The 22,330-nt window shown below is 30.2% G+C and overlaps 3 protein-coding genes and 1 pseudogene across 5 annotated transcripts; 1 reads left to right on the top strand and 3 right to left on the bottom strand.

Annotated features, from left to right (window-relative positions):
* Nucleotides 1–810: 810 nt before the first annotated feature.
* LOC101263561 (uncharacterized) lies at nucleotides 811–6,432 on the bottom strand. Its single transcript, XM_004231965.5, has 7 exons — nucleotides 5,577–6,432; nucleotides 4,877–5,002; nucleotides 4,015–4,215; nucleotides 2,573–2,669; nucleotides 1,912–2,015; nucleotides 1,566–1,617; nucleotides 811–1,240 (listed from the first exon to the last, which is right to left on the bottom strand). Exons 1-7 carry the CDS (start codon nucleotides 5,774–5,776, stop codon nucleotides 1,025–1,027), a joined length of 996 nt encoding a protein of 331 aa, XP_004232013.1. The 5' UTR covers nucleotides 5,777–6,432; the 3' UTR covers nucleotides 811–1,024.
* Nucleotides 6,433–10,474: 4,042 nt separating this feature from the next.
* LOC109119499 (basic blue protein-like) lies at nucleotides 10,475–10,944 on the top strand (annotated as a pseudogene).
* Nucleotides 10,945–13,771: 2,827 nt separating this feature from the next.
* LOC104645686 (uncharacterized) lies at nucleotides 13,772–14,272 on the bottom strand. Its single transcript, XM_010317774.3, has one exon. It carries the CDS (start codon nucleotides 14,270–14,272, stop codon nucleotides 13,772–13,774), a length of 501 nt encoding a protein of 166 aa, XP_010316076.1.
* A 1,854-nt stretch (nucleotides 14,273–16,126) lies between these two features.
* LOC101249145 (serine/threonine-protein kinase 12-like) lies at nucleotides 16,127–21,831 on the bottom strand. 3 transcript variants are annotated; one of them, XR_011214990.1, is made up of 11 exons: nucleotides 21,436–21,831; nucleotides 20,789–20,881; nucleotides 19,788–19,871; nucleotides 19,521–19,588; nucleotides 19,302–19,422; nucleotides 18,923–18,996; nucleotides 18,773–18,835; nucleotides 17,953–18,044; nucleotides 17,721–17,862; nucleotides 16,645–16,754; nucleotides 16,127–16,419 (listed from the first exon to the last, which is right to left on the bottom strand). XR_011214990.1 is itself a non-coding variant. In XM_010317775.4 (11 exons), the coding sequence occupies exons 1-11, from the start codon at nucleotides 21,703–21,705 to the stop codon at nucleotides 16,281–16,283; spliced, it is 1,203 nt and encodes a 400-aa protein (XP_010316077.1). In that variant the 5' UTR covers nucleotides 21,706–21,831; the 3' UTR covers nucleotides 16,127–16,280. The 3 variants fall into 3 exon arrangements, 2 of the variants coding, with proteins under 2 accessions (XP_010316077.1, XP_010316078.1); XM_010317775.4 differs by having other exon boundaries at nucleotides 17,774–17,862; XM_010317776.4 differs by having other exon boundaries at nucleotides 17,774–17,862; nucleotides 19,788–19,808.
* Between the last annotated feature and the right edge of the window lie 499 nt (nucleotides 21,832–22,330).

Here is a 22,330-nt window from a genome sequence, read left to right as displayed (position 1 = left end):
CCTAACTCGACCTCTATATTTGTGATATTGAGTAGAAATTAAATTAAATATATATCATCAAAAGATCACTTTCATAGATTAAAGTTACTTAATAATGTGTATTTTGGTATAAATTAAAGGGAAAGAAAAAGACGAATCCATGACAGATTAAGGCTGCGTAACATTTTATTTTCTTTATTTAAAAAAAGATGGTTTTCTTGTATGAATCTAATAAATATTCAGCAAAAGAACAAAAACCAGCTTTATCTTCTTTTTTTCATTTTTTTAAAAAAATCTATTTGTCGTTTATGAAGATTACAGAAAAGGCTGAGTGATTAATACTTGTGTATTATTCATAATTCATAGCCTTGCTGTTTGCTATTAATGTAGATTATCACATACTCCCTCCTTGTCTACACACGCTTATCTAATTAAATCATTTGGAACTTTCGAGGAGTGTTACTTGCTTCTTATTTGTTTTTGATATTAAAATGTCTGAATTTAAATACCTGTAAAATCTTAAAGAGTTGGTTGGTTACCTCCCATCGTCTCACTAGCCGACCTTGTCCTCCTGTTATTTTGAGATCATATCTAATATTCAAAATTTGCCTCGATTTGGTACCGCTCTCGTGGCCATAACATGGTCTAACTCCTTAACTTGGATATGGTTATAATTCCCGGATCACAGTAAGAAAAGGATATAAGATATATATAAATAGACCACGAATGGCTTCGTAAACTCCTATTTTTTCAGTACCAGTTTCTACGAGTTCCGCTCGTCTTTCAGTTTGGTCGATTTTCACATCAGTGCGCTAAAGAAGTGACATAACATTGACTTGAAGAACAATTTTTCCATCTAACACGAGTCATCTGATGATCAACGTTGTTAATGTAGCACTAACGTTACCCCCTATACAAAAACTAGATCAATTAATCTTTCACCTTGCATAAATCAGAAATGGTCTTCCCAAAGAAACACTCCACGGTTGCACGACGTTACAAAAAAAGTGCAGTGATGCACCCAAAATGATGAGAAAGTAATAATTCAGTTCCTTAGGAATGCTACAGTTGCTACACGCGAGCCTACGGATCCTCCAAATGTGAATGTAGGATATGTGCGAACGTGATCGAGATAGCGGAAAGGAGGAGGATCTACTGAGGCTTCGACTGTTCCTGGTCTTTGACAAGCAACCCTTCTTTGATTGAGAGTATCCACTTCTTCTACCAATTCATCTTTTGTACTATTACATGAAGTAATTACCTACAATAGGTGACCAGTCAGGTGTAATTTCTAATGATTTCTCATGATAACTCCACAAAAAAAAAGAAGATAACCGTGTGTGCCATTTTATCAGAAAAGATCAATTGGGAACAGTCAATAAGACAGACAGAAACGTCAATAGAACAAATATAATTCTCAGATTTAACACCGTGGTCTCTACAATGTCTCTGCATCTGTTCTTTTTTATATTAGTGGAAGGGTGTGTGGTGGTATTTAATCAGCAAGTTTCAAATTAATAACAGCAATTGGAGAAGGATTGGCACTGAAAAAAAAATTATGAACAGGATAAGCAGTATTGACTCACCAATAATCCACCAGGAGCGACAAGCCTTGAAACAGAGTCCCAGTAGATAATCCTGAAATGACCACACAATAAATATGTGACATAGAAACGTAGCGTTACAGGTAACATAATCAAGGAACACCTTAGGGAGTGTTGACAGTTTTAGAGAGTGACATTTTAATTATTATTTTTGTTTATTTTAGGTCTTGGACGAAGCATGTGAAAATATTTTGTTGATGAGCAATATTATATAAATGAATGGGTGGCAGTATCACTTGAACTTGGGATCTATACCTACTTTAACATAACATACTTTTTTTTGAAACTGGACGACACCATAACATACTTAACATACAGGATTTGCTACCTTTTGATAGGACCATCAGGATGCAATCCAATGGCATCTAAGGTCCCCTTATCCATAACTAGCTGAAACCTTTTATCCAATTTTGTCTCAAGAATGTCATCAACCTGTTAGCCAATAGAAATTTATTTAACCACAAAACTAAAGAAGCCATCTCCAGCAATGAGAGCACAGATATGGATGGATAAATAAGCACACATGACAAGGACATGAAACTAATAAAATCGTTGATCGCAATTTGTAAGACAGAGTCTACCCCTATGCAAAAATTAGGCATTAATTTAGCACCTTGATCCTACCCTTGATCACTTAAATACATAATAAGTGCTATATCTTTCAATACAGAAATATAATAAAGGTTCATTCCATGCAGACAATTGAAAATGTCAGGATTAAGGGAAAACATTCAGAAGTAGAAGTAATTTAACTTGCTACTATCTGTATATGCAGCCACCAGACAGTAACAGGTTACCAACAACGAAGAATAAAAGACGCTGCTTAACATTAAGAACATAGTAGAAAGACAGTTATTTGCCACAAGATTTTGAATGCAATCTAGAGAAGCACGTGTTTACTACTTCCCTTTTTTTTTTTACACTGGACTCAGATGCTGCTGTGGGTATATTATACATTTGCTTAATTGGAAGACAAAGGCAAATTTTACCAAGAACTTGACATTGGTGAAACCATCACGATCAGCAAGGCTTCTTGCAAGGTCAACTGCTCCTTCACTATAGTCAGTTCCAGTGAGATCAGAGAACCTAACGCCATAGTTAAAAATGAGTATTAGTAAGTAATAATCTTCGGGTCCCCCCCACCACCGCCCCCCAGAAGGCATATACATCAAGAACGCGTGACACTAAAAATTAAATAAAATTTCTTAACAGACAAATACTCCCAAGAAGCAACTAGTAGGTTTTAAATATCACAAGACCTGAGCACTTTTTGTACAAGCTCAAAGATGTAGATGTGATAAGAAAGACGTATAATCTCCTAAGTTATATTAATCACAAGAGGCAGTGAGATGTTTCCACCCCAGCACAAGCCGCAGGAATGCACATGCTAATTTGAACTGCATGATGCGATGTAAGTATAATACCATTAAAACTACATACGCTTGTTCTCTCACAAAGAATTATTAAAATATATCCGCATTAGCTAACTAGGTTTTGTGCCTGCAGTTAAAGACCAAAGAACCTCTAAACAAGGACGTATTGGGATTGGAAAGAAGTAATGGCACAGGGTAAGCCAGTATGAGAAAAGAATTATTTGACTTGAAGGAAAAATTCATAATTCATCTTATAACGGTTTTGTTCTTCTATTAATCATCGCCTGACAGTCTCTACAGTTTTTCTTGATAATCTCTCTGCCATCCACTTCATAATTTATGGGGCTCATTCCATCATGGATATCCTATGTTCGTAACAATTAGACTAAAATAATCATGTAATACAGCCTTACTGAATTTTAGAGATTCACTAATTAAATTCATTTAACAAATCAAATTTACACTAGATGATTTTCACTGGAAACAACTTTTCAACTATTTCTTTCACTAACACTTAATCATATAAATCAATTACAAACATTTTTCTTTTGAAAAAAAAAAGAAGCATTTTATCAACTGTGATCTCCCAAATCAAATCGCGTCACAAGAAAAGGGAACAAAAGAATATATCTTTCATACCTTCCATTGGATCTCTAATAGATACGTTTATGGTGAAAAAGTTGATCTAGCAGGTCATGTGATAAATGGTTAAAAGAACCGTAAACAAACCTTTACAACAGCTAACTGCTTAATACTCTGTACCTTCTATTGATTCTCTAGCAGTAAAATAATTTTATGATGAAAAAGTTTATCATCTAACAGGGCATGTGATAAATGGTTAAAAAGTCATAAACAAACCTTCACAACAGCTAACTTCTTAATACTCAATGAACTAGGCAATCCACAAAAGTTTTCACCTTACAGTGTGGCTCTGTAACGGATTATAGAGCATGTGCATCAAAAGCATCTCGGACAAGAAATCTCATCTATCAGTTACAGAATGTCCAACAAAGCAAATAGCTAACTAGATGTATTGCTAGCATGAAATTCAAATTTACCCTTGTTTAGCAAGCTCTTGGAGAAGCAGACCATTGCCAGTCCCAATATCAAGCACACTCCAACCTGAAATGTCAATCTCACGCTGCCCAACAGGCTCAGAATCGGCATCAGCTACGTGATTTGGCAAATGACTCTTGCAAATGTCCATGCACAAACCTTTGGTCCATGAGACAACATTTTCCATAACGTCACCACCAAACCTATACAAATACAGCAAAAACATACACATCAACAAAACTGTTTTGACCAACATAGTGATCCAGTGATGGGAGCACCACCCTCTCACTTCTTTTCCTGGATTCCTATTTGGGAATTGGAATGTTAACCTTGTATGAAGACTAAAAGGACAGAAAGAAAGATCAGGCAAATTATTATCATTATCTTTTCTTTTTTTTTTTTAACGACAAGGGAAACCCGCAGCCGCTACCCTTTGGGTGCGCACAGGGTAAAAAACCCCGCTCCATAGCTCCCAACCACATATCACAAAGTGGGATAAAACGATCATTATCTATTAGTGGGATAAAACTATCACAAAGAGCTAAATTTAGCTTTACTCCAGCCAATCATCAAAAGTGCTAGGCTGTAGATTTTCTATACATAAAAGGCATTTTAGAGAACTCCTAATTTGCCTTAAATGGCATATTGTTTTATGTAACATAGTATAGGAAGGATTTGGATCAAGATGGCATAGAATAGCTCCCAAAGATTCATATAACGGACCCGATTTTATTTGAGATGGAAGAGGGATAGTTTATTGATTGATAGGTAGTATCACAATTAAAAGAACGAGGATAACACAATAGTAAAGTGGATCAAGGAAGAGGGAAAAAAATTCCAAGCTGCCGTCTAGCTAATCCATACCAAACTTCACCAGTGTGACCATGCTCACGAAAGTTTGTCAATTCATCGGCGTAAGCAGCATCCCAATAGCTTTGGAAACCAAGCATTGAAGAAACTCCTTCACCTTCCTGCTCATCCTTGTCAGAACTGCTCGTATGCAAAAAAGTAAGAAAAAGAAGTTAGTAAACCTTCTTCACAATCAACAAGCAAAATATAATATGAGCGGATTTCTAATGGATAATCTCTTCTAACAACTGTATACAACGCCCAATGAAGACTGCAGTTATCACTTTATTCACTTAAAGTTACAAAGTGCACTCAACAGATATATTGACCTCTAATTACCACCACTACTTAGCTCTGCCATAGTGTTCTATAGCTCAATAATGGATAAGAGAAAAGTAATCATAATTTGATAAAGTTACACCTTCATGCAGGTTATGTTTTCTCCATCCTAATACATAAAACACTTCTTCATATTATAGTTATCAAAATATTTGACATCATTAAAAAAATAGTATTATTCTACATAATCTTCACACAACTTTCAATTATTCCAATTCTTTTAACTATACAACTTCTTAAACTTTGAATGATTTATTTTTCTACACTAAATTTAACCGGTGGAGTACTATCTAAAGTTTTTTTAAAAAAAAAAAATGTAGTCAGTCACAGTCATATGAATAAGACTGAAGTTAATGCTCTCCATATAAGAAAGAACCTGTAATCGGCTCGGTAGTTAAGAGCTTCAGTAGCATCAGCGTGGCGCTGCTCATCATCGAGAGTACTTCCGTATTCGCTCTTTATGGACCACGAATCGGCCGCCACAGAGCGGTCGTCGTCGGAAATCAGATCGGCTGCTGCCGCTGGTCGGACCTGCGCGACGTCGGGGTCCTCCGGTAACAGTCTCATCCCGGCCATGTGTGATGAATCGAGATGAAAAACCCTAAAGAGAAGAGGAAGGGAGAGAGAGGAGTGTGATGTACGTTGGAGGAGTTGACAAAAAATGACATAAGATGCAAGCGAGCCACCACGTCGGACGCAGGGATATTTTTGTCACTTAATCTTGGTACCGGGCGTCAGTCAAATTAAATTTTCAAAAATTAAAATAGATCAAGAGAATATTATTTTATAAGGATATTATTTAATTAATTATTATTTATTAATTTAAAGAGTTTTTCAACATTGCAAAATTCGTTCGGCGATGAAAATTCAAAGAATTTAAATGAGTTCACTTGTGAAAATGTTATTTATGAATTTATGGTCATAATTAATTATTTTAGTTTTCGTAATAAAATTGATGTTAATAGCATATTGGATGAATGAAATGATACATGTTCAGAGGTTCATATCTTAGAATAAATTTGAAAAAAAATAACATTGATGATAAAGTAGAAGATGATATAATATCTTTAAAACCAGTTACGAATAAGAGTGGCAAATGATTGGATTGGATCGAATTGAATATGAATTGAGCATAAATGGTTTGAATTACAACTCATCCAAATAGAATATGGGCAAATATGGTTTAGATAAAATGATTTCCATTTAAAAAAATAATATGTTTTAGAAAAAAAAAAAAACTACCCCTCCCAGGCACCGGCGCCCCTAACCCTAACCTACCCCTGAATTTTTTTTTGTTTTTCAAAAAAAAAAAAATTGACCCCCCACCGGTCCACAAGCTACCCTAAATTTTATTTTATTTTATTTTCAAAGACCAAAAAAATTTAAAAAATTACCCCCTCCCTCCTCCCCCCTCCCCCTACACAACACCAACCTACCCCTAAATTTTATTTTATTTTTTAAGAAAAAATTTTGTTTGCAAAAAAAAATAAAAATCTAACCCCTCCCTTCCACCAATCTTGAATCGACCGCTTTTTTTTTTTTTTGAAAACCAAAAGATAAGAAAAGTTACCCTTTCCATCAATTTACTCCTAAATTTTTTATTTTTTATTTTTAAAAATTCAATTAAGTTTGAAAATAAATTGAATTTTTGAAAAATTAATATTAATTTTTTTTACTTTTTAGCACAATTAAAAATTTTGGTGAAAGTGAATATAAGTAATCTATTGTGGATATTCATATTTAATCCATTTTGATCATATTTGTAGAGACTCTTAAAATAATTCATATTTAACCAATTAAAATATGAGTAATTCAAGCCATTAAATATGATCAAAATGGACTCATTTTATTAATAGAGGTTGAAATTGTCACCCCTAATTACGGATAAGAAATTACTTATCACATTTAGAACTCTTCACAATTTCATGATACAGTTCGAAAAAATAATATCTAAACTTTTGAATACAATAAGAAAATTTAGAGATGAACTTCAATAAGATTTAAATTTTAACAAAAAATAGAACACAAAGAATCACGTTTCACTAAATTGTCTTGGATATATTTATATTTTTAACAAATTTTTAATTTATAATATTATTGGAAACCGTATATTTATGTAGAGGTCTTCTAAAAATAAATTATCTTATCGAAATTCTTGATTTTTTTCGTTGACCCAAGTAAGAACCATAAAAAAAAAATTATCTTATAGAGATTATTAATTACCCAAGTATTAATTTAGTGAGGTTTTATCATATTTGTTTCCCTTGGGCTATATTTTCAATTTAAGCGACATTATTTGACTCAAATAAATTTAAAAAATAAATAAATAAATTATGAATTTTGTTCCATATTTTATTTTGCTTCCTCTAAATCTATCTGTCTATATATTTATATAATTGAGGGACATAGATAAATTGATATGACACCTCTCTATGGCCTCCATACATATTTATTTTTTTTCTTCATTTTTTGATCATTCTTCTCTATTTTAATTATTTGTTTTATTTTCAATATCTCATAAAGTCTTTGTATTCAAGTATTCAATTTTTCACCTCCCACTATAATATATCTTCTTTGTTAGATATAATATGCATATATTCATAACTTTCGCAATTTTCAAATTCTTAACTTTTAAATATTAAATATGAAACCTTATGGAATTCCTCCATTATTTTTCTATATAAATTGATTTTTTTGTTTGATGATATTCTATTCGAATTTACCCTTCATTTTCACCATTGTATTATATTCATGTTTTTATTTGGCTTGAGAAAAAAAAAGGAAGGTTCTGATTAGTGATAGGTTTGTGAAGTGGATATTGATAAGAGCTTATATAATTTATTTTATTTTCCTTCTATTTGATAAATAAGTGTATTGTACTACTATTTTTTTCTTGCCCTCTATGATGCCTCTTGAGTTTAATTTTTATACGAAGAAAGCTTTTGAATTGTGATATATTCGTAAAGTACTGAATATCAACAAGAGTGATGCTTCTTTACCTTTGTTTAACTTGAAAAGAAGAAAAATACTTTAAATATTGATAGGTTTGGGAAGTGATATGACGAGATGTTAGACAATTATGCATTGTTTTGGTTTTTCTTCTAATTTTAATTTTAATGACTGAAGTTACAATGATATGTCATATGTGTGTTTTTTTTTCTTTCATATATATTTTATGATGCCTCTTAAGTATATTTTGTATACAAACTTGAAATAATTTTTTTTTCTTTCTTATATATTTTATGATGCCTCTTAAGTATATTTTGTATACAAACTTGAAATAATTTTTTTTCCTTTCTTATATATTTTATGATGCCTCTTAAGTATATTTTGTATACAAACTTGAAATTTAATTTGAAGCACGTATATTTAAATTTTAGAACTATGGAAGTTATTTTTTATTTAACTTTTATTTATATAATTTGATCTCTTATTTTTCCACATAAAATGTCAGTAAAAAGGTAATAAATAAAAAATATTTTAATATCATATCAAACAACACGAAATAACCTTTTAAAAATATATATAATTAAATTTCAATTACGAATATAAATATATAAACACCGTTTAAATAAAAGCAAAACGTTGAAAGGCTTATGCTACTCCTATTTTCGAAAATAAATACCATTAACTTTTGTTCTTCAATTGACAAATTTTTCAACATTTTGCTGTTATAAATCTATAAAAAATTATATGATTCTTTAATTCATATTTAATTTTTTATCGCCGTTTTTTTAATCGAAAATTGTATTATAAATATTTTTATTTATCTATCCTTATTGTAATACTTTTACTATATACAGCTGTGGAATTACAATTTTTACCGTAACATATTTATGAGTCTTAATATAAGGAGGAGATTAATTTTTATTGAGTACTAAACATATAGCATTTAAATCAGTAACGAATTTGTTTCATTTCTTCAATTGTTAAAAGTGATTACTAGCAAACTGCAATTTAATGAAGCCAAATCTACTACTTTGTCGTTTGTATACAATTTTTATTTTTTAAAATCTTTTTATGTGTTCTTTTACTTGTACAACACATTGGAAAAAAGAAGACCAAAATAATTGTGAAGGCATTAGTGAAGAATAATGATATAGGGAAATAGTATATGCTAGAGAAAAATATAACTCAATGGTTGTTTTAGTTTCTTTTAAATTTTCATTTCATTTTTTATTTTATTTAATAACAATTATAGAAAATATTTTTAATTTTTTTTTAGATTAAAAGAGATTAAAAGGGTCAATTGACGATAAATGCTTATGTGTATGCTTATCATAATTTACTACGAAATATATCTTATGTACAACAAAAATGAAATTAATTGAAAGATATATATATTATAGCTTATTGCTTAAGAATAAATTCTCTCTTTTGTTCAATATTAATGGTTAAGTTTAACAAAAAAAAAAGTTTATGTTGTGGTATTTATTTTGATAATATAATATAGTTTATAATAATCAATGATGTTATAACTTGAGAAAAAAAAAGACATGACATTTATAGAGATTAAAAAATAATTTATTTAGTAATAAAAAGGAAATAATTCCTCTGAATTTATCTCTATCATACTCACTTTTTCTGAAGTTTACGACAACACATACATTTTTTATTTTACTTTTTTAACCATTCTTTAAAATTAATCTAAATAAATATAAGTCAATTATAATTTGATAAATTTGTCGTTCTTTGTATTAATTTCATCATATATATTAATGCATATAATTAGAAACATGATTTATTTAATAAATACTTTAAAATAAATCAACAAAAATTAGTGTATGTTATAATATATATATATATATATATATAATGAAGCAATTCTTTTAAAATATGAATTAATATGAAGAAATTAATACAAAAGGACAAACTATCAAAATATAATTAATTTATATTTATTTTAAATAAATTTCAAGAATTTTTTTTAAAAAAAGATATACGTAATAGTGTAGACCATATAGAGGTAAATCTAAATTAACCCTTAAAAATTTTAATCATTTCACGAAATACAGACATCTCTAATAAAAAAATTTTAATTAAAAGTCAGTTGAAATTGTAAAAATTGTTATTATATTACTTAAAAATTTACATTTATTTTAGAATAATAGCAAATTATTCTTCTCACTTTGCTTCTGTGAAAAACATATCAATTTTTGTTTTTATAATATCTAATCACCTATATTCTTACTCAATAAGCACACCACTATTAAGAGCATAATTCATTCTAATCCTTTTTGTATATATCTAACTAATATATATACCATCTTCAACATGTTTGGAGTAAACAAAGCCACAATTATTGTATTTGTTATGATGTTATGCATTTTACTTCTACAATTATAACCTCAAATACGATTAATATTTCTTGCTGGTAATAATAATGGTGAAATTTAATATGAATAGGTGGCCTAATCGCAAAATTTTCAAGGCTAGTGATATTATTGATAAGAATTCATTGATAAAATCTTGATTAAAGAAATCATCATTTTCACTATTTAATTTTATTTCTTGACCATATTTATACATTTTTTTGTCAAATTATTGAGTTTAAATATATTGTGAACATGCACAATGTGGTAAAAGTGAGCAAGGGAAAATATGAGTCTTGCAAAACTAGTGGAGGACAAGTTTACAATTCAGGAGATGACAAAATATCACTTAAAGAGAGGATATCATATTTTATTTGTATTATTAGATTATATTTTTCTGAAGGTGTTAAGAATGCTATTGAAATTAATTAGTTTGTTTCAAGCCGTATGTATCAAAACATAATGATTTTATAGTTATGATTTCGAATATCGATGACATAAAACATTTTATTTTATTTTATGCATGAGGTTAATTTGGTTGTGGAGTACTTTGAGTGAAATTAAAATTCGCGTAATTCTTTTGGCATTTTGTTTTTCTTTCATCATAACATTGATGAATGAATGTGATTCTTTAATATATGATATCCAAGTTATTCACTCAAGAAAAAATTGCACAACACTTGTATATTGTATATCTTTGGTGTATATGATTTAGATGTGTGTATAACTTGACTTGAAGATATACAGCAGGCTGAAAAACTATACTAATAATTCACAAGTATATTGACATGAAAAAATAAGAAGATGTGATTTATAATATGTGACACGTAATAATTTTATCATTTTTATAAAGAATTTCTTCAGCTCCAACATATATCACAGTCAAATTCATAAAATTTAGGTTCTAAAATCTTTTTTTTTTCAAATATCAATTTAATGAAATTAATTTATTCGATACTCATGTAAATCAGTAAATATCTGATATATTATCATAAATTTAGGTTCTAAATCTTTTTTGCTCTAGTTTGGACTTTAGCTTCTTAATTATAATAATACTAGTGAATTAGGATGTCATAATCTTATGAAGGAATGAGCTGTAGAATGCACCAACCAAATCATTTTTTTTATTTTCACATTCATTAACGCATTAACTATTTCATAATTAATAACAAGAATTTCATAGGAAAGAGGATAATATGAAATCATTTTTGTAAGAGATCAAATTATTTTAAAATTAAATTAAGTTTAATCGAATTTTAACATAAATATTAAAAAGAAGTTTTACTCTTAAGATTAATTGAATAACTTAAAAAGATATTATTTATATATTTGAGTTATACAGCTGGACAACTATTGGCTCACTTAATATTTTGACATTTCATTAGTTGTAGCCCTCTTTTTTTGGTGTTTTTTCTTTAATTTTTATATAGTTCTGTTCCAAAAAATCGTATTTTTTTCATTCTAAAAAAGAATAATTTAGTTTAATTAACATAAAATTTAAAAAAATAAAGTTTTTTTAATTTTGTGATTTAAATTAAATTTATGTCAAATATATTAAAATATTTTTTATTTTATAATTTTAAATATAACAAGTGGATAAAATTAAAATAATATCAAAAAAAATCTTTATCTAAATAGACTAAAGAAAAACGTGTCATTTTTTTTAAAAAAATAGAGGGATTAGTAAGTTATTGAAATGTCTATATTATCAAACTAATAAAAAAAAAGCATGTTTATATATAGTGGTGCCCCCGTACTTTTAATTTGTTGATCTATGACTTATTATATTAAACACCGAATAGAAAATAACTTATTTTATTTTGTTTTATTTTAAGAAAAAAAGGAAAGAACAATCATGCGCAATCGGGTTTTTTCCCAAAATTATTACTTACTTTATTATATGACAGTGTGATAATAGAGAATATCATAAAATCTGTAAATTATTTATACTGAATTTATTTATCTGTGATCTCAAAAAGATTTTCTTTTGATTCAAATTATAAATAAAGATAGAATATCATTTGCCCGTTCAAAAGTGATATTTATAATCTTAATACACAAATAAGTATATTCCCAAATCAGAAGTAAGATCTTGAATTGTAAACTTTTGCTCCACCCCACTCTCTCTAGTTTCTAAGCTTAGTCATGTTTGATCAAGTATTATAATATGTATCAAAATTGTTAGGTTTGATGAAATTAGAACAGATAACAATATAGTCACCAAGTGTCTTCACTTATATTGATGGTAGGATATAGAAAATGATGCATGATTATTGTATATATATAAGTAGGTATTTAAATATGTGATTTGATTTCACGATATAAAATTATGAGATAAAATTTTGAACTTGCTATTTCACGCTAACTTTATGTCATGATTTTATATCATGAGATGAAATCTTAAACCTTTTAAAAATTTTATTTGTTTTACTTCAAATCAATTCGTAATTTAGCATTTATATTTTCCGAATTCAATATTTTTTTAATCAAATTTATTACTATTTCATTCAAATTCAATGTTTTTAATGAAATAAAATTTCAACATTATATTCGGTAAGACAAGATTAACAACTTTGCCATTAACTGGAAAAGAAGTAATTGAGCTACTAACAACTTGAACACTACAACTTTATGTATAATTAATTTTATATTTATGAAAAAATAACAAAATCAAAAGTTCAAATCGCACGTCTAAACAAAATTTCAACTTCATCTCACAATATAATGTTGTGATTTCATATCCAAATAAAATTTTAACTTCATCTCATAATATAATATTATGATTTCATATTCAAACGGGACCTAAAAAGAAGTTTCAAGTTGAAGCAAACATGTCACCATCAATGTGCTTATTCCAAGCAAAGATATTTTTCGTAAAATAATTGAATAATACTCCTCATAATTAGTGTTTTTTGAGATGCTTAAATAAAACTATATCACGAATATTTTGAGACAAATGAAGTATTATTTATGGGACCAAAACACAATATTTTTTCTTTTATGTTATAAAATATTTTCACAAAGTTAAAAAATTTACAATTACCATAGACTTTCTTTATGTCCCCAATACAAAAGTTCAGCTCTCGATCCTTCAATCTTAGCCTCACTCAAAAAAAATCAATTGAATATAAAAAAAAAACAACAGAATTTGTGAATTAAATGATAAATGTAAATCATATCCTAATCTTTTAAAAAGAATAATTTCTCCTTTCTAAAATTCAAAAGAGAATTTGATTTAATAAAATTTTGTTCAAAATCCTCATCTTAAACAAACTGGTTCTTCAGCAATAGTTTCCAACAATGGCTTCTTCGATCTACACATAGATAACCTATGCTTAAATTCTTCACTTGAAAAATCTTCAATATCATCCAAATTCAACTTAGGCAAAGTACAATAATTCTCTTCAGGCAAGATTCTTAAACTCCCTATTGACACCCTTTTGGAAACAGAGTTCGCAGTAAGTAACAGAGCACCCATATCACCTGCTGATACAAAAGAATTCACTCTTTTCATCGGAAACATAACATAAACATTTCCCATTTCAAGATCTTCGTCTGCATTTAACGCAGAAAATCTCCTTCCAATATGAAGTGATCGAGTGTTCACAAGAAAGAAATTAGGAGTTTCCATCATAATCTCTGCTGCTTTAATCGGTTCATAAAAATGCCTAATTTCACCACATGGGAATATAACTTTTATCCCTCTTGATTCTTTGTTGCCTCCTGGCCCTGATAAAGTGCAAGAAATATAGTTACCCATAGTACAAGATTTGAGCTTTTTTGGATTAGAGAAAAAAAGAAGAAGAAGAAGAGATAGTCTTGTAATGAAAATATTTTGTTTTTGAGGATACTGAATGCCATATATACATATTTAAATAAAACGGAATGTTGATAAAAGGAAAAAGTCAAAAAAATAATTTTTTATTTTATATATGTATAAATGAATAGAAGACAGTTGTAGTTATCAAGAAAAAAGGCACATGACAGTTGACATCCGCGTTTGATGAAGTTGAAAGGAAAGTTGGTTTATACTATGATAGGATTCATATTTCTGTCTGTTAAATGCGTGTGGAGGCCACTTATCTAATCTTTGGCGTTGCTTTACGTATCATTATTACCAAATGTTTACTTGTTCAGATGAATGTGTTCATTTGCTCAATTTTATACAAGAGTGTCTACTTGTGCATACCCAAAATTAAAAGATCATAGTTATCGATTGACGATGAGTTAAGGGTTATATTTATATATTATACCTTCATTTTTGATAGTGAAAATTCAAGTTTCTATCACTATTTATTTTTCTTAAACTATATAAATGTCCAATATATACTTAGTAGAAATTAGATCTCGATTTCCTCTCTATGTTGGACCAAAATGGCGGATTTGATGGCTAGGGGTAAATTTCAAATGGGTAATGAGAGCATTATTTACCAAACCTCTATAAGGTTAGGAGAGTTAGTTAGAACTTAACATAATAATCAACTTGAATAAAGTTAAATTTATTGCAAGTGGCATCAGCATGCTGTCCAAAACTCCACTAAGTTAAATGTTAATTTTTAATTATCCAGTATTATTTAACACAATCGTGTAAGCAACAATAAATAAATATTTTATTATATCATACTTTGAATATAATAAATTTGATATTCAAAAACTTATAATTAATAATAAAAATAAAGTAGGAACTAAAGTAATAAACTGTTTGTTTCATTTTCTAAATCGAGAAACAGAAAATAAACATCAAATTTAATACTATGAACAAGTAAAAATGGACAGATTCTCCGAATAAGGCTAAAGTTCGAATTTTGATTTCAAATATGACATACATTGAACATCCAATTCCCAAGAAAGAGCAACTCCAGGAATCGTGACGGTATAGTAGCCGCGTTACGAGATCATATGCACAATTTTCACTTGCAAAGGACATTAGTGGTATAATTTTATTATTATTTTTTTGTTTATTAATCATTGGCCGTGTACTAAATCATTGGTTTTTCCATGTTACTATTAAATGGCATTGTTGAGAAGTCATCTCATATTAATATATTCTAAACTCACCGTCACCTTTTGCCGTACAAGTCAATTTATGAGGATAATATATTTTTATATCGTATGAACTCTGGGACATTTTCCCAAAAATATTTCACTTTTGGCTGTAAAAGCTAAAATTAACAAATATTCACGTAGTTTCACAAAATGAGGTCTGAAAAGGATAGAGTTAAGGTGACATAGGAAGGCTGTATCACCATCAGCTCAAAAGAAAAACAGTTTGAAAAAAGACGTAATGATTCCTACTGTTTCACCATCAGCTCAAAAGAAAAAAATTTGAAAAAAGACGTAATGAAACTGCGATCGTTAACGAGAAAACTTACACATATTCAAGTGATCCCTCAAATTTTAATCCAAAATGACTCACCCGTGAGTGCTAATCTCTCTCTTTGCCAAATCCTAAGAATTAGGACGGCTATCTCTGCAAAGTAAACCTTAGAACAGACTACATCTAAGTCAAACAAAAATATCTTATTTCCCACTCCAACAGTTTTTAGTACGTAGTACTAATTTTAATGTGAGCAGGTCAAAGCATATTTAATACCAAAAGATAACCAACACAAAGTCAAGCAAGTAAAATTTCATATATATATTAGAGTAGCACAAAGTCAACTTGGGAATTATATTAAACTCATATTCATGAACCAGGATGAGAAGAGTTCTTCGCTGACTTTTTTTTTTCTTCAATTTTATGGTGTATCAAAGCAAATTAAATTCATTTACTTGGGGCTTTTGCTTTTATTACACGGCGGGCAACCTGTTTTTCTTGATAGTAAAGAGACTTCTTCTAGGATTTCTATCACTGTAGCAAATGATGGCCTTGTAGAAGTAACTGTACTTGTGCAGTCCTCTATTAACCTGAATAAAATAACATAATGTTGTCAACATAGGCAGAGCCATCAATTGAAGCTTACGCGTACGGGATTTCAGTCCTTTTGAGTCATTGATTGGGACCTAAATTAGTAATTTGAGCCACAATGTGTATTCGGAGTTCCTAAGTGGCCTGTATTTCTGATAGTAAGATCATTTAAACATATACTGAGTTGGGTAAAAAGACATGTAAAGGAGAGTGGATTGACTTACTGAAGAATTCTACTCGGGTATCGACCTGTATACATCTTTTTCTCCAAATCTACAGACTTTATATGCATGGAGTCAGAACTCCTGTCACTCATTTGTCTTCCTTCCAGCATCTGCAGCATTTCCAGTGTTAGTACTGAATCTTAATGGAAACTCATGTCTTAATAGTCAAGAAAGAAGTAAACAGAAAGATTACTAACTCAATTCAACGTAATAACTTTCCACTGGCAATGAACCAAAGAAAAAGTTCTACCAGTACAACTGACTACTACGTGGACTACATCATGTAGTTTATGCCTCAAACAAGTTTAGATCACGCTCATTTTCTCACTATTTTTCTATTGGTTTGAGCTTTCACTATGGGGAAAGAACTTCCATCTAACGAGAAACAAATTTGGCACTCAACTAAAGAAAGCTAATGCCAAAGTTAGGAATTGAGAGGATCTGAACTCATCCTCTTGATTACCCGACCAAAAAAATAAATTCAACTTTGTCTAGTCCTAGGTATTGATTGCATCCAGCTAGTCCTTCTTCAGAATATATAATTAAAGTTGAAGTCTAGTTACCCTTTTCATGACACATAAAAAAGGTCAGGATCATCCAGTTCCCATCTTTAAGTAGTGGACAGAATTTTTAATTACAACAGCAAATGAGACTTAAAGGTCTGATCAGTATTCTGCAATGAATATCACCAAGTTCTTAATAAGATAAATATTCAATTTTCTTGTAGCTTTTCAAGTTAGCACTCTATATGATGCTCATCAAACTAGTAAAAGATCATGAAAGATTGCCTGAACCAAGTAGCATCTGTAAGTGCTAATAGCAAAATGAGTGCAATTCCAAAGTTGAGCTAAAATAACAATCATTTGTTCTAATTTACCAATCTATCATCATTTTATATGAATTTTGTTATTAGTTTTAAGAAGGTCCAACAAACTCAAGTTAGTCCTAAAGTTGGATCGGTTTATGCTCAATTGTTTGAGAACTCCTTGAACCTCCAACAAAAAGCAGTAAGAAAAGAGAAGAGGATTATTGCAATATGCTGATACATATACGATAGGAGAACTCCTTGAATCTACCTGGTAAAAGATGAGGCTAAATGAATAAATATCTTTGCTAATGTCGAATCTACCTGGTAAAAGATGAGGCCAAATGAATAAATATCTTTGCTAATGTCATGACACAAATGGCTGATTAAGTTACATCCGTTGTTTGTTTGACCTGAAAAAGAAATAGACTGACTATAAGCTGCAGTATGTGACCCAAAATAAATGAACAAACAAATAAGCAAGAACCAAAGGGTCTTCATACAACAGTCTTGATTTGCATATATCTGATTATCCAATATTTGAACCCAATATTCACCAATCTTTAAGTGCCCACATTCATCTAGTAACAAGTTCCTGGACCAAATTAATAAAAGACTTCAGAGATGACAGCTAATTGTTCGGGAGGACATATGCTATATAACTGAACTACATTGTTTTAATTTGCTTTATAACTAAACAAATTAGTGCCCATTTCTTCATAAATTACTTTGCTGGCATGTCAATAGTCACACAGATAGAAATAGCATGGTGAAGTGGGTTAAACTGATTCGAATGACCAATATGTTAGTTAAAACATTGACATCCAATTGCATGTTGACTCAAGAGTCCTATTGGCATTTTCATGTCTTCTATAATGAATATTCTGGCAATAAAACGTGAACATACCCCCAATTGCTCTGAGTTATGAAGTAATAAGCCAGTTGAACATTCAAGAGGATAAAAATCTCAAGTCCGATTAGCAAGGCACATAATACAGAGATATAAACGACCTGCAGCTTGACAGTACTGTTACAAACAAAAGAACTCTCTAGAATCCATTGCAGAAAATCATAGACAGACAAACTGAAAGAAAGAAGCACTTGGTTTTATCTAACCTCTATCTACTAGTGATTAAACACTAAGATACAGATACTAGAATTATCATAATAACTCAGCAAAAAGAAAGACTTAAACTAGAAGTCAGTTATTTTCCTGATCCTATTATTGGAAAGCAGACTCAGCTACAATTCCCAAGTATAGAAGATAATAAATACATAAGAAATTGCTGCGAGATGTTAATAAGGATGAATGAATAGACATACTTCAGATGCAAGTTATTGTGAACAATAGGCAAGGGCTTGTGCCGATGGAGGTAGTTCATTCCCCTGTAATCAATGTGAACACTAATGTGATTTGTTCCTCACATAATAAAAGGAAATCAACCTAAATAGGAATTAAGTGAAATGTTGAACCTAGCTATGTCAAGTGCATAGCGCAATGCAGTTGGGGGGTCAAGACGCTTTCTCAAAATATCTTGCATGTTTCCCTGAAATACATGGGAAAACATAATAAGAAGTATATCATATTCAGGGGCTATCCTTAACCATTCTAGCAATCACTGAAAGATCTTGGGTGAATTTTTTTTGAAGATAAACGTTGAAGTTTAATAGAGTCATAAGTGCCATAACAATTAGCATGTAGGAATATTAAGTGATAGTACTTTGGCAAAAAATATTTATTAATAGTACAGCATAGTGAAGGCTACAAAGTGCATTTATTTCTGCATCATGTCTCACAAAATGATTATTGAGTGCCGGCCTACAAAAAAATTTTATGGAAGAAACAACATACTTTCGGCAAATACTCTGTGATCAAGATCATTTCATCACCATGTACAATTGATCCAAGAAACTGTAAAATATTTGGATGTCGAAGTTCTCTCAGTAAAGTATTAACCTTAGCAGAAAAAACCCTGCATCAAGTATATTGGAAAAAGTTAAAAGGAGGAACTAATCCAGAAAGCCTTTTAAAATAATTATAAGTAATAATAATAACACATAAATTGAATGCCTTTTGATTACTGTTTTAACCACCCATGTTCCACGCCATTTGACCTTTTCAGACTCCCCAAATAAGCCCTGTAAAAATAACAAAGGACTGAGTTCCTAGAAAGTTAAATGCTAAGTAAAAGAAACAGCCCTTCTTCTGATAGAATTCTCATTTTGACATGCTTGGCACTTGTTTCCCGGAAGCTGTATATACATTCTTTTGAGGAAGTTCCCTAGAAGATACTCAGCACCATGACATCCCACAACCTTTGGATTTCCATATTAATACCTGCTCAATTATTGATGAATGCTGCAAGTTCAGTTCAGATATGTCAATATTCACTTCAACTGAATCCTCTTCATGCCGAACAGTCTGCATGTCATTAAATTCAACTTGTCATATCAATGGACATTTTCTTACTCAGATTGATTAGCAAAAACAACTAAGGAGTCAACGGAAACCACAATTTCATGAGTAATTTCACGTGCTTGTGTCCTTGTATTTGGAAGTAATTTCAAGTATTCCCCAGTGTTGTGGGTCCTCTATTCATCTGCTCTCTGGAAATAAGCAGTTAATCCTTCAACAGTGAAACTGACAGGGCTCAGTTACATTCGTAAGTTTTGCTACCTTAGCCCCTTCTCCATATCATCCCCCAAATTCACATTGCCAGAATGGAGTGATCTTACAAGGTCATGCAGAAAGAAGTGTATGGCTCTAGGAAGGGATGAAGGGTTGAGAAGTTTATGTGAAGCAATTTGATTGGTTGCTTTGTTCAAAAAGCTGGAAAGCTAGCTATATCCCAAAGCAATGACATAGGACCAAAAACGAGTATTATGCTTAATTTGTACGATAGAAAGTGCAATTTTGACATAGCTTTATAAAGGAAGACTTCATATTATTCATAAATTGCCAACAAAGGTGACTGAAACTGCAATGTCAAAGATAGAAGTTTCCATTCACAAAGTTCAACCGAATTTCACTTTGACAAGCAGTCCGTGTAAACAACATTTATAGCTAGAGCTATACTCTACCAAAAAATAAGTCTACCATGTAAGTCTCAAGTATGTTTTCCGGAGCAAAATTCATAAGATGGAGTTTTATTTGTTTAATGAAGCTATTGTCAATATCTGAAGCACCTGAATGACATAATATGATATATACAACTCTTATTGGATGGTAAGAACTTGATGCTCACACTACGTAAATGAAAATAAATAAGAACTGTTCCATATAAGAAATTCATAACATCAAATTTCAAAGGATGATCACTGTTAAAGATTAACACTTACCAAAGGATGATCACTGTTGGAATCCTTGCCACCACAGACCTCAAGGATCCTGCATATATCACGGTGCCCGTACAACTTTGCATCTGTTAAGGGCTTAACAAACGATTGAAAGGAAAATGATGATGGTTAATTCCTCATCATAGAAATGCATTAAAAAACATAGACTTTAAGTTAAAACCTTTGTATACAATCAGGTCACTTCTAAGGTAATTTACAAGTTAATTTATAAAGTAAGCATCAATTAATAATTGATAAAAATGGTAACTACCATCACGATATTGCACCGTCAACATTTGATTTTTACATAAATTTTATTGTATAGTATCGCTAAATCCATCCTTATGCAACAACGAAAATTCCCATTCTACTTAACAACTGATTTGGTTTAATGACATTGTTACCTTATTATTATTTTTCTCATTTATCTTTATAATTATCTAATAATCATATTCATCTTTTACCATACCTTGCCTTTTTATGGTAGCTATACTCCGTAACCCTACTTTTCTTCTTGTCTTTTCCTTCAAATTTGTATTATATAATGCATTATAAAACAATATTCAACAACCATGAGTGAACATAAATGAATGGGGTTGTATCCATTATGAAAAAAGACGAGTAGTAATAGTATACGAAAAGGGGCTTACAGTCCGGCGCCATCTATCTTTGAGATTAACATCAGCCTTGTAAGCCAAAAGAAGTTCAACAATGGAGGCGTGTCCTTCGCTAGCAGCAAGATGTAGAGCAGTTCTTTTGTCATAGTCCTGCACATTGGGTGAAATTCCCCGCCTCAACATCTGATTTAGACCAACTCTGTCACCCCTTGATGCGAAACTCAAGAAAGTGCCTATCATCTGCATGTCAAAATGCCCACATGAAGAATCTTTATGCCGCATCAATATTGTACTGATCTCCATATCTCAAACAATTGGAATTTCAAAACTACGATGATGAAATTTAACATAAAGATAAACGTTTCTTGTCGCCATGGATGGCGATTCAGTCCAAGAAATAGGTTTTGGGTTTTAACGAACTTCGCTTAGTTCTTGTGATAGTTAGTATTATATATTCTTGAAATTTGCGTCGTGAAAAAACAGCATTTCCTATTCCGATATTATTTGTCATGATTTTTTATTTTTAGAGCAAATTATAAAAAATTTGATAATATTTTAAAATGTATTTTTTTAATATGCAAAAAATTATAATTTATAGTACTTTTTATATATTTTTAGAATATCTAATTTTTTGTTTAAAATATCAAATTAATGTGATCCAATTTATCTTTGAAAATTAGTCAAATTAATTTTCTATAAGAATAACATGAAAAATAATTCCGGGCGGAGAAAGTACATTGTATTTCTTCATTTTGCGCGTTTCCTAAATTATGTATTGTTCCGCTAGTTAATTTGACTTGACACAAATTTTACAAAAATAAAAAATTATATGAATATATATTTTATATGACTATAAAATTAGTTAAAATAGATATTTAAAAGTTCAATTGTTACTAATTTAGGTTGTGTTTGGTATAAAGAAAATGTT

This window comes from Solanum lycopersicum, chromosome 2 (assembly GCF_036512215.1).
Source record: "Solanum lycopersicum chromosome 2, SLM_r2.1".
Taxonomy (NCBI): Eukaryota; Viridiplantae; Streptophyta; class Magnoliopsida; order Solanales; family Solanaceae; genus Solanum; species Solanum lycopersicum.
The sequence above is the reverse complement of the archived record's forward strand: the minus strand, read 5'-3'. Positions and strand labels throughout refer to the sequence as shown.

Bases quoted from the DNA above. Each gene is read 5' to 3' on its own strand.
- LOC101263561 (XM_004231965.5), bottom strand. From the start codon at position 5,776: ATGGCCGGGATGAGACTGTTACCGGAGGACCCCGACGTCGCGCAGGTC. The intron at 5,003-5,576 runs GTTCTTTCTTAT...GCATACGAGCAG, and splicing joins AACTACCGAGCCGATTACAG to TTCTGACAAGGATGAGCAGG. The intron at 1,241-1,565 runs GTGAGTCAATAC...CACCTATTGTAG, and splicing joins TCGCTCCTGGTGGATTATTG to GTAATTACTTCATGTAATAG.
- LOC104645686 (XM_010317774.3), bottom strand. From the start codon at position 14,272: ATGGGTAACTATATTTCTTGCACTTTATCAGGGCCAGGAGGCAACAAA.
- LOC101249145 (XM_010317775.4), bottom strand. From the start codon at position 21,705: ATGGAGATCAGTACAATATTGATGCGGCATAAAGATTCTTCATGTGGG. The intron at 17,863-17,952 runs GTATGAAGACCC...TTTCTTTTTCAG, and splicing joins ATATGCAAATCAAGACTGTT to GTCAAACAAACAACGGATGT. The intron at 16,420-16,644 runs GTAAGTCAATCC...TATTTTATTCAG, and splicing joins TACCCGAGTAGAATTCTTCA to GTTAATAGAGGACTGCACAA.